Below are 17,033 nucleotides of genomic sequence, written 5' to 3' on the forward strand. Positions count from 1 at the left end.
AATTACAACGCCTGATTTTCTAGCGTTGTGAACCACCTTGGATCAATGGCGGAGAAAAGGGTTCAGGGGAAGGGCTGGTGTATTGGAAAATAGGTGTCTTGGGAAATATTGTAGAAATTTTCCATCTTGTTTCTCCAACAAAGGATTTATAACTACCAACTTGGAGTCTTCAACACTACCGTTGAAAATTTTTTCATAATTCAGTCGAGAATACTAGCATCCAACTCTGTTTGGATGATACTCAACCAGAGGAATTTTTTTGAATCGATTTGACTTCAATCATACCAATTTTTTACGCTTTCTGGGAGCCGTTTAATTTTCTTTCAATGCTCCGGGTAGGACTACAACCTCAAGGTTACATTATGATTTCCTCCATTTTTTTTCGTACCACCCTTTTCAACAATCTTGTTTCCTGTACTGGTCTGTACAGATCTCTTGTTGGACATACGTCCTATCTTTTTGGAAACAATTTGGGATATCCATGAATCTCTTGTGATCCAAAGCACACTTGCATAAAATATAACAAGCTTTTCTGTTTTTTTTTTGTTGAACTGTCTGTGGCTGAGATACAGTCCCATTTTGTTCAAGCTGTACCCTCCTTTTTTGAAGCAGTTCTGTAGTTCTCCTCTTGATCACGACTGAAGAAACTGCGTCTGGTTGATGCTGAAGTGAATAGTTGCTGGTTGTTTTGAACCCAAACATGTGATAGTGGAAGCTTCCACCGATTGATACTATAGAGTAACAAGAACATACTTCTGTGATCTTCAGATGAGTTAGTTTGCTAGAGCTAGATTGTTTTCCTAGTATTCTAGGAAATCAATCTATAATTTGCCACCATATCAAAAAGACGTGAGTTTCATACTGCTTGATTTGAAAAATAAAGCAGTGCGTATAATTTTATTGATTTCATTATTCTAAGTCTAATACGTAAAAGTATTTCACTTCGAAATTGTGGTTTTGTGTTCATGTGTTTTCTGGAGTATTTATATTTCTTGCCCACATTATGAAAAGGGTCATCTAGAAAACTACTGTGGAGTCAGGTTGTCAAAAATTAATTATCATAGCTATGATGATCAAACGGATCTAAGAAGCTACCTCTTCATCAGTAACTTTGACGGTCTTTTCCAAGTAGTATTCACTAAAAATACATTCAGACAGAATCAGTAGATGCTAGTATCTGTGAGACATATTTCATGGCTTCAGTGATGATGAGGAAATTATTGTAAAAAAATAATTCGTTCTGCCCCAAAACTCTCTCACCTTTTTAGCGAAGCACTGTGTGGCATTTATTGATGAAAAGGTAGGCCAAGAAAGTTTCTGTATATTGGTCATGGAATGAATGAACAATCTTTGGTGGAAAAAAGATGAAATATTCGTCAAACGGTCTGGTCCTGATTATTCTGTTCGAAAAATGGTTTCAAAAAGGTGGAGGGATGGGAGAAATCTGTTATGAACAGGCAAAAACTGTTTCAATTTTAGATTTCACTTCAAAACTTCTACAGCTATCGAATCAGTAGATTATTTCAAATCAAGAGGAATTCTTCTAACTGCTTATTTTATTTCGAAATGAAAAGAGATGCAGTTGATATGATGGAAGTCTCTTCTCTTGTAGAATTATAGACTCAACAGTGTCGGTAGGAGCCAAGAGCTTGTGTATGAGGTTGGATTCATCCAATCTCTCCGCACATAATTCAATAGCGTAAATTTCCGCTTGAAATGTTGTCGCATAAGTTCCTAGGCGGGTAGATATCTCTGTCCTGGGTTTGCGACTGAAAACACCTGCACCAGAACCGAAAGGTGTTTTTGGTCCATCTGTGAACCAACAACTATCTGCTCTTAATATTTCCTTCTCCCGGATGATCTTTACTCGAGAATAGTACTTTATTAGGCAGTTCGTAGTTGACAGCTGGAGGCATGCAGTCAGAGGTCATTTCCATGATGCTGCGACTTCCAGTGTCAACCAACAGTCTCCAGGAGAATTTGGAGAGGAGGTAGATCTAGAAGGGTCTCCATGGCCGCAGACGGTGTGATACTTATGGCACCACTAATAGCCAGACAAGCCTGTCTCTGTAAGCCAGAGAACTTCGCTTGGGCCGTTTTCTGTAAAGCCTTCGGCCACCAGGCAATTGCACCATAGGTGATCATTGGTCTGACAAACATCACATAAATTCAATGGATTTGTTTGGGACCTGAACCCCAAGTTTTACCACAAAACTTTTTCCAAGTGAATCTTATAACTAGCAAACACTTTGGTCTTTCCAACTCACTTGTACTCCCTACTCAATGAATTAATCTAGGACTCGTATTGAGTGATCAGTATTTTGTATTGGTCTCGTTTATCAGGTCACTTTTCATTTCCAGCAATGTTTGTTGACTCATCTTCATTCCAGTAGAAAAATTTGATTCCTGTAGGACAATCTGGGACAGATCTGAATCCTTTGTTTGTTTTCTGATATCTGCGGGTTTCGATGAGATATGATCGAAGTGTGAGACGTTGATTTCTATTTCCATTCACAGATGATCCGAATAACTTTCCTCATCATACCATACCAAAAAAATTACTTGAAAATGTTGTACTACAGCTATTGCTATCCTTAGAAAGTTATATTTGTTGAATATATTCACGTTGGTTGTGTGCCCAGTCTTTTCTAAGTGACTAAATACCTACACAGAGAAAAGTATCTGTATTTTCAATATTTTCTGATGAGTATATGAAGAAAACATAAAATATCTGTTTATATCAGCTGTCGCAGCTGTCGCAGCTACAAACAACAAATCTCAAAATTGCAAGCTAAGGACTAGCTTGGTCTTACCTTCTAACGTGTGATACTTAGCACGGTTTGGACGATAGGTAGTTGAAATAGTTCGTTCAGCCTTGCAGTTCGAACCACCGACTGGTACACACAGTGATCGACTGGTTGAGTGGAAAAAACCACCTACATCAACCCAACCGGCTACCGTCCCATTATTAACTATGATAATCATATACCCCCATGACAACTTCAAAGATATTTTGGAACATATCCCCTTGTGAAAGTGTTGACGATAGACAGGCTCTGGTTCAGAAAATCGATTAGCGTATCCCAAAACGTGTGGGTTTTGTCGAGAACTTGATATATCCCACGCTCAATCTAAATGATTTCTAATACCCTGGAGATATCCTCTATGCAGACCGCAGGAGCTGGGATAGAAATTTCGATAATTGATTTCGAGTCAGTAGACAGGTAATGCGGTTAATCATCAACTGAATGAACTAACGAGATAACTCGGAAAACTGTTTGCTAAATTAGGAATCGATGAGAAATTGCTGGGAGTATGTTTATCGCAAAGATTTTCAGATTCGTTAGTGAAGACAGTATTTATTTCGTTTGAATTAGGTATGCAATGAAATTTGTCGCAATTTTGTAGGCTAGTGCTCTCTAGAGAAGACGTACCCTCTTCAGTTGATGCCTTCTCCCATAAAAACGAATGTTACTACATGGTCGCTGTGATTTCTTTTTTCTCATTTTTTTTTTTCAAGTTTTTGAGTCATTTGGATATCAGTATTTCTACCTATCGTCAAATTATTTGTTTTTTTTTCTCAAATACCTTCATTATTTTTCTGTTCTCTTGACCACATTATCCAGAACCATTGTTAACTTCGGGAAAATGGGATGAACCACTGTTTTCCTGTTTTGTTCCTATGGAGGGGTGTCTTCTTATTGAGGCTTTGTTTACTTATTATCGGTGTTGTTTGAGTTCATCTCTTTAACAGTATTCTCTATCGGTGTCTTAATTAATTTGATCAATAGCTTCTCCAAGACACATATAAAGGATCGTTTTTGCCTTCCAGCAAAAATGCCACCACTGGCCGTTCTGTTGTATCTAAAACGTTCCTTCCAAGGTATTTTCCACTTTTTTCATGACCTTTGCTGATCAAGTCATTGTCCGATTTATAATACTCAAAATTAACAGTGCATACTTGATCCTTCAAAGTCTCAAAATGAAATATCAGCCAATAAAACAGTGCTTGTGTTTTCTCCTTGACACTAAAAATGAATAAAATAAAACACATACCAAGCAGGAGCCGACTCAATGAGAGAATGAAAAAGAAATATATTGTCTCATATCAAAAAAAATACCAGATATCATTTTGAAAATCCACCGACAATGAAAACCATTTCACTGCCCAACTCCAACAAAGTTTTTCGAAAGTTTATTTTTATCGCGGTCGTATATTTTAAACCAAAACAAGATCACAAAGAAAACAGTTGAAAGAATTATGAAAAGTTGAACGGGGTAATTTCTCGAATATTTGTGAACTTTTCGTCGTTTTTATCTGCGTATTTATGAAGCCGATTATGTAAATATTGTGGAGGAAAAAACGACGATAAAGCGGTGAGAACTCTCGGCAAGATATCGCAGAGACGACAATAAAAACGCTCAGCCTCCTTTTCAGCCAAAAGGAGCAAAAACTACGATTTTGCACATGTGGCAACTTTCCAAATTTGGACGAAACATGTTTCGAGTTAATTTTTAGAAGTCGCTGAAGAACTGTTAAGACGACAAGGCATTATTCAAAGCCGATGTTTTTAATATTGCGGTCGCAAAAGTGTTGTTGAGGTTAACAAACTGCTGATGCATATTTATACAGGGTGTAATGATATGATTGTCCATGGTAAAAGTTTCCGTGGCATATTAAATTATTTTGTGCATCTCTGATCACCTAGAAATAAATAGGAATGGACATAAAAATTAAACATTCTCCAATGGAATTTCTTAATGTGAAAGATCCCATCCTCTTTTCCATGAGGAATCACCTCCATGAATGTTTTACACTTATTTAGGATACGGGAAGGACAGAATCACTTGTGGTTCTGTTATTCCCTAACTGAAGGGCATACCAACGATAGCTCGATCCTAAGGTGTGTGTATCTGCGCCGTGAGGATGAGTGACACTGAGCCTATGAGCTGTCTCTACGGAACCTTCGAGATACCGGGCGCCCTCTCGTCGCATCGCCTTGTCACGGTAATGCGGGGCTCTGCCGTGATTGACCTTTTTTCCCTACCTATTCGTGAAACTTTTGTGGACAGAGTAAACTTCTTTCTGACGCAGAGTCTACAGATGGATGTCGAGCTTACGCAATTTAGATCAGTAGCGAGTCTAAAGATATGGATGTCGAGATTACGACTCCAACTGACCTCCCTGTGAATTTAGATCAGGAGCAAGTCTACAGAGGAGATGAATGTCGATCTTAGTACTCCAACTGACCTCCCTGTAAATTTAGATTAGGAGCAAGAGCTTCTCAACTCTCCAACTCCTGATCTGATAACTAAACCTTAAAAAAAAGGTTTGGTGGTGTAGCCAGGAAACGACTGAGTCGTGTTCTCAAGAGCGGGGTACCTTATAAAACCGCCTTGCACCAAATTTTCGAGCGGCGTACGCAGAATCTGTCTCATGTGGAGGATCAAACGCCCCATGAGCAGGCTAGCAAACGTTTGGGCTCAAGTGATGATTCACCTAAACCACAGGCCAAAAATGCCCTGCACGGTTGAATCTAAGACATCGTCAGGTGTAGCTGACGCGCAAACACCCTCATATGGGAAGATTATCGCGGGTATCAAGGTGGGAATCGTGCACCTTGACTATCCGACTACCTCATCAACGATGAAACAGCAAAGCATATAATTTGTGCCTGCCGCGCTGGGGACCGAATCAGGTTTTTAGAGTTCGGCTGAGCCGTAGTCTTACCATCTGAACTGCAAACTAATTGGCTTCGTTGGGAAGATGGGTTTATTTGGTCGAGTGTGAATAGGTGTGAGCCACCTTGCAACCCTTGCGGGTTGCAGTGGAGGGTCAGATAGACTTTGGACTCAACCTACTATGTCGAACTCTCACTACGCCGAAAGCTCATACCTCCTACTGACTTCGAAAAAATAGAAAGTTTGTCAAAACCTCAATAGATTTCATGTGGCCGAAACTCTGCGTAATGAGAATTCTACGTAGTGAGATTTCCACGTAGAGAGAATTCGACGTAGTGATACTCTCACTTTTCAAGCGAATTATTTATCTAACGTCGAATCCCCGTCACTTCCAAATCTTACTACGTCGAATTCTCACCACTTCGAAATCTCACTACGTCGAAATTCTACAACGTCAAAATCCTACTAAGTCGAAATCTCACAACGCTGAAAGCCACCCCTTCCACTGAAGTCATCAAAATACGAAAGTTGTCGAAACTAGAATTAATTGCACTTGGCGGAAATCTGACGTAATGAAAATTTGACGTAGTTAAAATTCGACGTACTGATACTCACTGTTCCCCGGCGAATTATTCTTCTCAAGTCGAATTCTCACTACGTCAAATTCTGAAATTTGACGTAGTGATTCGCATATTTTCCACCACTACGTTAAATGTTTGTTCCCAAGTGAAAATTATTTTCGAAACAGGAACCTTTCGTAATTAGCATTAATAAACCTAATGCAATATTTCCTGAATTTCGAAAATTTCCCCAGCATTTCATAACAACAAAAAAACTATCGCTATTTTTCAGGATTTCACTCTACCGGTTTGCTCGATATTCTCGCTCTCACTATCACTCCCATTCCATTCACTACCACAGACCCGGTCTTTGGCTAGGTCAAGGTGGCAAGCGAGGTGATAAACAGTCGTTATCGATCCCGGGGTTGCACACAGCGGCAAAAATGCGACGTTCCTGAAAGAGACGTCTTTTCACCCTCACTCTTGCCCAAGTTGAGGGTGGAAGGGTTGTTTTATTGCGATGTAGTAAGCGGTCGATTTCTGGTATGCAGCCTGTGCGCGAATTAGAGAATGTCTTACTGGAAATTACGAATGATTTGAAAACAATATTTCGTTCTGATTCACAGTAACAGGGATGTTGAGTGTGTTAAAATGAATTTATGAAACATAACACAAAATTTGGTTTTCATTCGATGAACATTAGTAAAATCTGGCTACCTGTCTTCAATTGTATACAAACAAGGTCATTTAACCCAATTGAGGGCAATGAAGCCAGGTCCACCTATGATAATTATAAAATCGGAAACAAACAGCACTGTAGTTTCTGCATTGAGAACAAGTCGAGCGTTTCAACCGTGACTTCATCGCTTTTGATGTCTACCGCAGTGGTAGACGAAACGTCAGACATAAAAACCTACAAGGCCAGGCCAAGAAAAAACGAAAGTAGCTTGGACACTGTAGTTGTTTACTTTCAAGTCACTTGATAATGAACTCCAAATTGCAAGAAGACTCGTGAACAAATATCAAAAAATATTTTGTGATTATGGAAATGTGAAGACTGTCACAGAAATATGCCATCAACACTTTCTGAAAAAAAAACGAGTGCATTGTTACCCAATACGGAACTTTGTTTGATCTTCCATAACTTGGAAACTTAAAAACTGATGATGTTCGATGTAAAAAATACAAGATATTGTCAAATTTCACATCGAAATAATCTTCCTGATGACTCATCTCAGAGTAAATGAATATTACTGAATTTTTTTCACAACACAAAACCGTTATTTCAACACCTCGACACGTGTTTCGATCACCAAGTGATCATCTTCAAGAGGAAGAGGAATCGAGAGGAAGTTCGATCTTCCTCTTGAAGATGATCAATTGGTGATCGAAACACCCCAACTAGCAATTTCATATTTTTTAATGGTTGTGAAAACGTTTCGGAGAAACAAATTATAAAACTGTATTTCTCCCAGAAATGTTTTCAATGTGTTTATAAAACAGCTAAAAATAGGAAATTGGCACCGTTTTATAAAACATCATAGTCTTTTATAATATTTCGTAACGCCTTTTGCAAACACTACAAAACAGTTTTATAAACATTTTGGCAGTTACTATAAAATTTTCTAACACTTTCGAAAAACAGTTTCGTAAAGAATCTTATAAAATAATTGAAATACAATTTTATAAAAGTTTTTTCAATTATTCCAAGCGTTATAAAATATAATGCAGGTGCAAGAAGTGATTTTGTACTGGACAAAACATTACGCTAATGTTTATCAAAAGTTAAAACTTCGTAACATCCTCCGACACTATTTTCGCCGGAGACGAAAAATAAATTGCTCAACGATTTAAATGTTGACTAGCCCATAATGTTTATTGTTCTGAACACGTACGAGAGGAAATTATAGAGTTGCAGTAATGTAAGTGCACATTGGCACGTATTTTTATTTCTATATTTATAAATAGACTTGTTTACCTATTTTCTTAATGGCTCATGATATATCTCAAATTAGTTTTCACAAAGTGGTTTGAATTCCTGATCATAACCAGATTAGCTTTCGGTTGTCTGACAGTTACATAACACGATGTTTTTTCCCACATGGCACAGCTGTTTTGATATGCGAATTTAGTTTTAATTATGCGTTGTCAGGTTTGAAATAAACAAATGAATGGGTTTTGTTTGCGTGATTAATTTGTACTTTAGATTTGATAGATACCTATGAAAACAAAGTTTCGTTGTGAAATAATACTCAGGATCCCGACGAAGAGGATAATGAAAATAATATTGGGGCAGAATAAGAAATGAAAATTTAGTAACAGGGTTAATATTTCAATTTCCGAGTCATGAAAGTCAGAAGTTATTGAATTTGAAGCTAAACGAGTATTTGCCCTTCTCAATCCTTAAGTTATACTATGCGACCGCAAAAAGGTTAACAACTTACAACTCCTGAATACGAAGCCGTATGAAGGTTGGAAAACATCTGAATACCTAACAAAACATCATTTTCAATATACTCAACAAAAAAAACAACTGTCTGTTCAAAAGGTGAAATATTTATTTATTCATTGATTTCTATTTTGTACCATTCAAATTAGGCCCCTTAGATCTAATACACTTATCATATCAAAGCGCCTGACTTTCGCTTTCCTTACGCTAAATGCACACACCCCGATTTTGGACGGCCGATTTTATACCGGTCGTCCAAATTCCAATAGTGAACCACATGTGGGTACGGGACCTGGCACACACGTCAACCGGTGATCGGCGTCGATGACCGGTAGGCATGTGTGCCAGGTCCCGTTCCCACATGTGGTTCATCATTGGAATTTGGATGACCGGTATAAAATTGGCCCACTTCGAATTAGTTGTTCCTCTCTAGAACCAAACTGGCTCAAGACCATCGGTGTAGTTTCTCACATCAATATTAGGTCTAGTGTTGTATAATTTAGACTTTGATTTGAAACCAACATAATACATAGGTAGCACCTCATTGTTATTAGTTGTTTTTTTTTTCTGGACCTCATTGAAGTTTTCCCACAGTATCCAGACCCGCACTTAAAACTACTGGCCGACCCCTGGTATAGTTATTGGCCTATAGTTAGCAATTATGTCGCGATTTCCCTTTTTATGGATGGGAACAACTTTACTCACCTTTATCTCACTTGGAAATGTCCCCTTCAGCGAAAGATAAATTAACCAGGTATGTCACAGGAGAAATAATGTGACGTAACACAGTTTTAACAATGAAAGCCGGCATTTAATCAAAACCAGAAGATTTTGAATTTTTCAAACGAGATATCAGTAATTCGTATAAATCGACATTTGTGAATGTATAGAGATTCGTTTTAAGATTAATATCAACACGGTCACCTGTATCAAAATCATATTTTTTGTTTTGTGAAATGTTTTTATTACATCGTTTGCCACTTGTTTGAGAAAATTGTTGAACAGATTTGCCACCGTCTCGGCATTGTCTATAGGCAATCCACCGTCAACGGAAAGAAAAATATTATTTAGAGAATTACCTTTTTTCGATTAACTCCTTGTTTATGGTGGCTCAAGCGTGATTACTGTGTTGACTTTGGACAAAAAATACGAATAAGCAATGGCGAGTGAGTATAGAGTAATGTAAAATTGCTTGATTGTTACAGTGTGATACAAGGCAGAATGAGTTATTTGGAAAGATCGTTATTTGAACAAAATATGTAGACTACTTATTATTCCCCTTTGAAAAAACTCACAAAAAGTTCTGTTGATCATTCATGAAATGAGTTCTCATATCGTTTTTTTATGTGAACTTCAATAATGTATGGATATTATACAGGGTGTTCCTTAAACACATGCTAATATTCAAGGAGGTAATTCTTAGACCCATTTTAAGAAAAAAACTTCTTATGGACGTATGTCCTAAACGCCTTAACTTTTGAGATACAGGGTGGCAAAGTTTTCAAAAATAATCAGTTTTTTAATAATAACTGAGATAATTTTGTAGACATCTTTGGCATATTTGGTACATATGTTCCATGTCTCAAGGCGCATTTTCTGATGTACACAAATTTGTATTTTTTCAAACAGTGGCATCTCTACGGGTTTCGCATTGAATATTTTTTGGGAAAAAGTACTACGCCAATGCTTTCTTTTCAAAATGAAATCATTTTTGAAATCCCCATTTATTTTTGAGAAAATTTGATCTCCTGGTATTTCTTTGTCCGACGCATGATTTTCACTCAAAAAAATAAAAATCGACAGAAAGCAAATTAAGAAATTAGATCAATTCTAAAATGAATGAGACTCTGAAAATTGCTTCATAACGCATTACCAATTCCCTAATAATATTTGAAAACATAATCTGCAAAAAAATAAATTTTTCACAAAAACGAGTTTCATTTTATTTTGTGACAGTAAGTCTAAACGAATAGCACAAATTTGTTAATTAGTAATAATACCAAAACTGATTATGAAAATTGTTGGAAGTGGCCACCTGCACTTAGTATGCATGCTTCCGCCCTTCTACGCATGGAATTACGCACCCGTTCAAATATTCCCGGCGTATTTCGTATAGTTTCACACGAGGCAACTATCCGCTCTCTTAAATCTTCTCAAGTATTAACGGGAGTTTTACACACAAGAGTTTTAAGGTGACCCCATAAAAAAAATCTAAACTGTTGAGATTGGGGGATCTTGCTGGCCATTGCTGAGGTCCTCCGCGACCTATCCAACGATTAGGATAAACTGTATTTAAATGGTTTCGGACAATTACACTGAAATGAGCAGGGGCGATATCGTGCATGTACCATATTCGATTCCTTAACGCAAGTGGCACATCTTCCAATAACCCATGTAAGTCTTCTTCGAGAAAGTGTAAATAAGAACGACCATCAAGGCGTCCTGGTAGGAAAAATGGGCCTATTAGATGATCACCTATAATTCCTGCCCATACATTAACCGAAAATTGGTGTTGGAAATGGGTTTCAGTTATTGCATGGGGATTTTCTTCAGCCCACACATGATTGTTATGGAAATTTTGAATGGCATTCCGAGAAAAAATTGCTTCGTCTGTGAACAAAATTTGTGTCTCAAATTGCGGATTTAGTGCAATACTTTGTAGATACCACTGACTGAAGTTCACACACTGTGGAAAATCTCTGGGGAGTAATGCCTGCACTCTTGAAATATGGTATGGGTATAACAAAAAATCAACCAAAATACGCCAAACAATTTGATGACAAATATCCAGAGTTCTAGCGATCTTCCTCGTACTCGTCTCAGAATGTTCCTCAATTTCTTGCAGCACCGCTTCCTCAATTTCAGGAGTTCTTACTATACGAGGTCCACCTTCCGGAGTCCCTTTCTTGAAACTACCAGTTTCCCCAAGTCGACGATGAATATTTGAAAAGGTTCGGCTATCTGGTAAGGCACGATTAGGATATCTTTCCTGATAAATGCGCCTGGCTTCTGTTGCATTACCATCGGCAAGGCCATATACGTAATGCAATTGCGAAATTTCCGCAATCGTATAATTTACCAAATTTACTGATATTCAGAAAAACAGCGGACTACCAAAATAACTTCAATAACACTTCAAAATCAATCAAAACGCGCTGTGACAGTTTTTAACACCAACACCTTACTTTAAACCAACATCAATATTAGCTACTGACGTTTGTACATACAGAGAATTCGTTTTTTATTGCTATTGTGGGTACGCTGTTTTTTCTGCTTTTAATCTTTAAAAGAAATCACTTATCGACAAACTCCATACTTCCAAGAGGTGCAGTAAATAAATTCTGCTACAGGTCATTTATTCCAGGATAACTAAATTTATGTTTTCAAAAATTATTAAGCGGTGCTGCGTTATGACGTAATTTTAATTGAGAACAGTGCATCTGACAACAAACAAATACCTTTTAGATCCTCAATTATTTTGCAACAAATCTGATCTCTTAGTTTGCTTTCAGTCGATGCACGATACCGCATCAGATTTTTAAGGAATTTATCCTTAAGTAAAGCGATTTTTAATTTTTTGAGCGAAAACCATGCGTCGGACAAAGAAAACCCAACAAATCAAATGTGCTCAAAAATGTATGGAGACTTTAAAAATAATTTTTAATTCAAGATAAAGCAGTGGCGTAGTATTTTTTTCGCCAAAAATATACATTTCAAAACTCGTACGTACGCCACTGGCAGAGAAAATTAAGAAAATTGTACATCAGAAAATGCGCCTTGAGGCATGAAACATATGTACCAAATATGTCAAAGATGTCTACAAAATTATCTCAGTTATTATTAAAAAACTGATTATTTTTGAAAACTTTGCCACCCTGTATCTCAAAAGTTAAGGCGTTTAGGACATACGTCCATAGGACGTTTTTTCCTTGAAATGGGTCTAAGAATTACCTCCTTGAATATTAGCATGTGTTTGAGAAACACCCTGTATAAGTAGTCCTGTTAATAGGAAACCGTTGGCAATTAACTTCTCCTAATTGTAGTCTAGAATCGCCTCATCAGAATCACAAGCGATATAAATCTAATTTGACTACATAGTTCTCAAGCCGCGTAATGAATATTTAATTCACCAATCACGGATATTCACGACGAGATAAGGAAAAAATTAATAGCCACTAGTTCTAGGTCAAAGGCGCTTCAATGCACTTTTTGTTTTCTCGATATCGAATAGAAAGAAGGCTTGTTCGTATTTATCATATTTACCACCAGTTATAATGAGCCACGATAATGCTATTTACAGAACTATTATCGAAGTGTCGTAGGTTGGAAGTGATAACTTTTTGTGGCGATGAATTGGTAACAACAATACTTGTTCTGTGTTATTATCAATTGCGTTGGGTTGGGGCTTGGTGATTCAATCAGAAATATGACAGATAGGAAGAAGGACAGATTGGTCAGTATTGTTGAACAGTCATTGCCTCATAAACTCAAACTGAACCTTTCAGTTTGAGTAGAGCCCTGAAGATGATAGCGTAGCCTGCTATCGAAAGCGCTCGCATATAATAAAAATAACTGCGTGAACGCAGTTATTTTTATCAAGTACTTTTCTTGATTATTCACATTTTGTCTTCAATCGAGACTTAAAAATTCAAATAAATATGGAAATAATCAGAATGGTACTTATCTACTTATCTTTTGAGTTCCATGGAATTATTTTCCAGCAGCTTGACTGCATCAACCTTTCACGTTGAAATTAAAAAAACGGTATTCATGAAATATCATAAACATCCTTACACCATTTCGGTTGACATTTGCTACAGTTATTTGAAGTAATGAGACGCTTATTTAGCCCTAACTAGATTTAAATTATCAGTCCCAGTTTGCTCCCCAGTCAACAATATTGAGAAAAAAGTACGCCACTCACTTCTTCTGGATTTTCACTCTTCTAGATCAATCAACTGAAAAGGTAACTTTTTAGTCGTTTGTGTTTTCTCCATATCTAGCTTTGTTTTCGAGAAAAAAAAATTGAAGCCACTTTGCATATCACGAATACCCGCTATGAAGACAATCTGCCAGTGATAGTGTTGTCATATCAGTGAAAGTTGTCAATTAGTTTGTTAGCCGGACAAACGTTCGAAGGAACTTTTTTATTGAAACGATCCTCTGAAGAAAACACCCTGTAGACCATCGCGTCCTTCCTTGTTTGTGCGAGAAATGATTGACAGCAAAACAGAAGAGAAACGATATATTTGAGTATGTAAGTCCTAGAAACACCAAAAAGACCAATTGTCAACGGACTCTTTCCTCGAATTTTTTCCAATATTTTAAATTAGAAACTTCTTCCACTAATATATGTTACAAAAAGGATTTGAAGTTTTATAACTCCTATTTAATTATATGCGAGCGCTTTCGCCAGCTGGTCGTGCTGTCATCATCAGGGCTCTACTCTTGAGTAGAACCCAGGTTATAGATTTTTTTAAAGGAAACAATAATGGAACTGCAGAATCTTAGAGGAATAATTTTGAATAATATATGTATCTGGATACAACGAGATAGAGTTTTAGGAGAAACAAGAAATAAAAATAGTCTTCCCTACAAGAAGACTGATCTGAAATTATATTGATTGAAGTAACGCTTCAAAACTGAAAGTGATTTGAGTCTTATAATTGTAAATTCAGCTCTAGACAGGTGGTTCCATAATCTGGTTGTTGTTTAATGCATTGATATGGTAATTATTTTTTCAGTGTTTGAGAGACTTTGATTTCTCACTCACTTATCATTTTTTACTACGAAAATGTTAATAAAAACTGACCATTGAGAATTATATCTAAGTTACATCAGCAGGTGTTGAGAAGTCAATTCTTCACGAGTATTTGGAAGGACGCAAACCTCAAGTTTCTGGAGCCTCCGTATCACGATCTGTTTTAAAAGCACTAAAGAAGTATTGAAGACAAAAGAAACCACAGGAAGTTCGATTCAATTGTTTTTAGGGTTTGAAAACTTTTTTTATTGATCATCGAATGCGTTAATTCGAATTCCAAGCCAATTTTTTATGAGTTTCTATTCCTCTATGAAAAATAGTTCAAAATGATTGACATCATGCTTTCAAAGTGAACACAAGAGTTGAATTCCGTTCTCAGATTAGTTGTCGCCTAATACCTATGAATATGGGAGGAGAAAATAATTTGAAACGGGATTGTCTTTTAATTATATTCATACTTGATATGATATTCATTTTGGAGGAGTACGAAAAAAATTGACAGAAGAGTAAATGATTTCTAAAAAAATTCGACACTTTGAAAAACTCCTCAAGAGACGTGTTGAAATTATTCGGAAATCCTCAGAGCGCATAGCTGATTTTTTATTTATCAGATTTCCAAGTGCCAATGTTTAACTAATAAGAATTTTCGTTGAAATAATTTGCAACATGTTCTTTCATTTGCTACAGAAAAAAATCAGTTTCAAAATTTCATTGCATCACTTTTGGAGGAACATATTTTTCTTTTTGTCCTTCAACTGAAAACCAATATGTACTTTTTTATTTTTCCCAATTTTTAACTGGCTACAGGTCAAACTGTTCACTCTTAAGGAGAATGGTTATGAAATTAACGTGACATGAATCAAACAAAAATTCACTGAATAACAGGTAGCCAAACATATCTCCTAATTTGGACGACACTTTCCTGACACTCTTGGTTTATAAAAAAATCCCAATATTGTATTCAAATCACAAACAAGCTTTTCTTCCACCCAGGAAAGATGTCAACTTCAAGAAATCCTTTTTGATACTATCATTGTGAAAATTAACATTTCATTCCCATATTTCAATATGCTAATATGATATAACGATTAGCCATTCAACAACGTGTCTTAATTCATTTCACTAATATGCTTTTTGCCATTCTTCTGACATCGGATAACATTGAAATTTCATTCCTACTGCAAGTAGGAAAATATACATATTGTACATACAAAACATTATCTGGTTAATATTTTTGAATAGAACGAAACATTTTTTCATGATAATTTTTTTCTTCCCTCGTTATTCAACTTCCACATATTTCAATTGAATGTTGAGTACGTATATCTATAAATATTTGTTTGTTTTACACCTCGGAAAGGACTAGGAAATCTAATAATTTTGAATACTTATAACTGTCGTAAAATATTTTTACAGTCCTCGAAACAGTGACAGTCTTACAAGACATATTTCATTCACTTCTCTCAAATCTGTCACAAGCAAGACGTTTTCGCTTTGAGGTAACTGCAAATTACACAGGTGGTCACAGAAGGCTAGTATTTTTCAAATATTACCTACATGTTGCTCAAAATGATTTTCTTTTTGACATTTCGATGTTTATCAATACCACTTACCGGATTCTATCGGGCACGTCCACCTTGCTCTTCTTTTTCGCGTGTGCGTGCACGGGGGAGATACTGGGCTCGCTCCCCGAAGTTGGGGGGCTTGACGACCCGGTGCTCGAGCATGACAGACTCCCGGCTCGAGCTCTGACGTCCATCCCCAAAGCATGATTCGTAGAAATCGCCAGACTAGGCCTGGCGTTCCTGTTTCTCCTCTTCTTCTTCTTCCCGACGTCTACTTCCTCGATCCTTCCGAAGATATTGCTGGTGGGAGGCGGCGGCATCCAGTCCAAGTCCTTTTTGAGGTGCCCACGACCGCACTTGCACCCGCACGCTTTGTACGCGAGGTCATACCCCTTTTTCGTCCACAAGTTCTGGTGTCTCTGCCTCTCAGACCACGACCTGGCCCTTCCGCAGGTCTTGAGATAGGCGAGCACCGACTGCTCCCACTGTTCGAAGCACTCTCTGTGCATATACCTCCCGGAGACGCACATTTCGTTGTTGCAGGTCACGCGGACGGTGTCCCGCAGGTCATCCAGGGAGATGATCATGTGGTCGTTGTTGTTCATCTGCTGCTGGGCGCGAAGGCATTCTCCCGAGGGAACGCAGCAGCGTGTTATTCCGGCCTCTTCGAAGCCCTGGACTTGCCCCAGGTGACGACGCGGTGCCATGACCTTCAATTCGCTCGCTGCACGTCTTTGATGCGGCTATGACGGAGGCCTACTAAAGCGTGCTCTCGCCTCACGCACCGGGGAAAGTGTGGAGGGGCCTCGCGCTCGGAAAGCGAAAGGGAGGGGAGGAGTGGGACCGCTTTTCACTTTCGCTGGTACCGCGGCGCAGGCGTCGGTTTCACTCTCTGCCGGCCGTGACCGTCGAGCGTCGGGACGCTGGCCCTTGCAGCGGCGGATGGCGTGCGGCGAAGAGATTTGCCCGCCATCGTGAGTATTGCGCTGCTATTTTTAGATTGTTGAATGAACGCG

At 37.8% G+C, this 17,033-nt stretch overlaps 1 protein-coding gene across 1 annotated transcript in view; it reads right to left on the bottom strand.

Moving 5' to 3' along the window:
• The window catches only part of heca (hdc homolog, cell cycle regulator), a 397,485-nt gene extending 380,666 nt beyond the window's left edge, over positions 1–16,819 (bottom strand). The window contains exon 1 of the mRNA XM_074174443.1: positions 16,066–16,819. Within this exon, the coding sequence (XP_074030544.1) occupies positions 16,066–16,724 (659 nt within the window). The 5' untranslated portion in view covers positions 16,725–16,819. The remainder of the gene's footprint in view (positions 1–16,065) is intronic.
• Positions 16,820–17,033: the final 214 nt, after the last annotated feature.

This window comes from Leptinotarsa decemlineata, unplaced genomic scaffold (assembly GCF_025532065.1).
Source record: "Leptinotarsa decemlineata unplaced genomic scaffold, Ldec_3_MD MMD2_tig00000576_RagTag_RagTag, whole genome shotgun sequence".
Taxonomy (NCBI): Eukaryota; Metazoa; Arthropoda; class Insecta; order Coleoptera; family Chrysomelidae; genus Leptinotarsa; species Leptinotarsa decemlineata.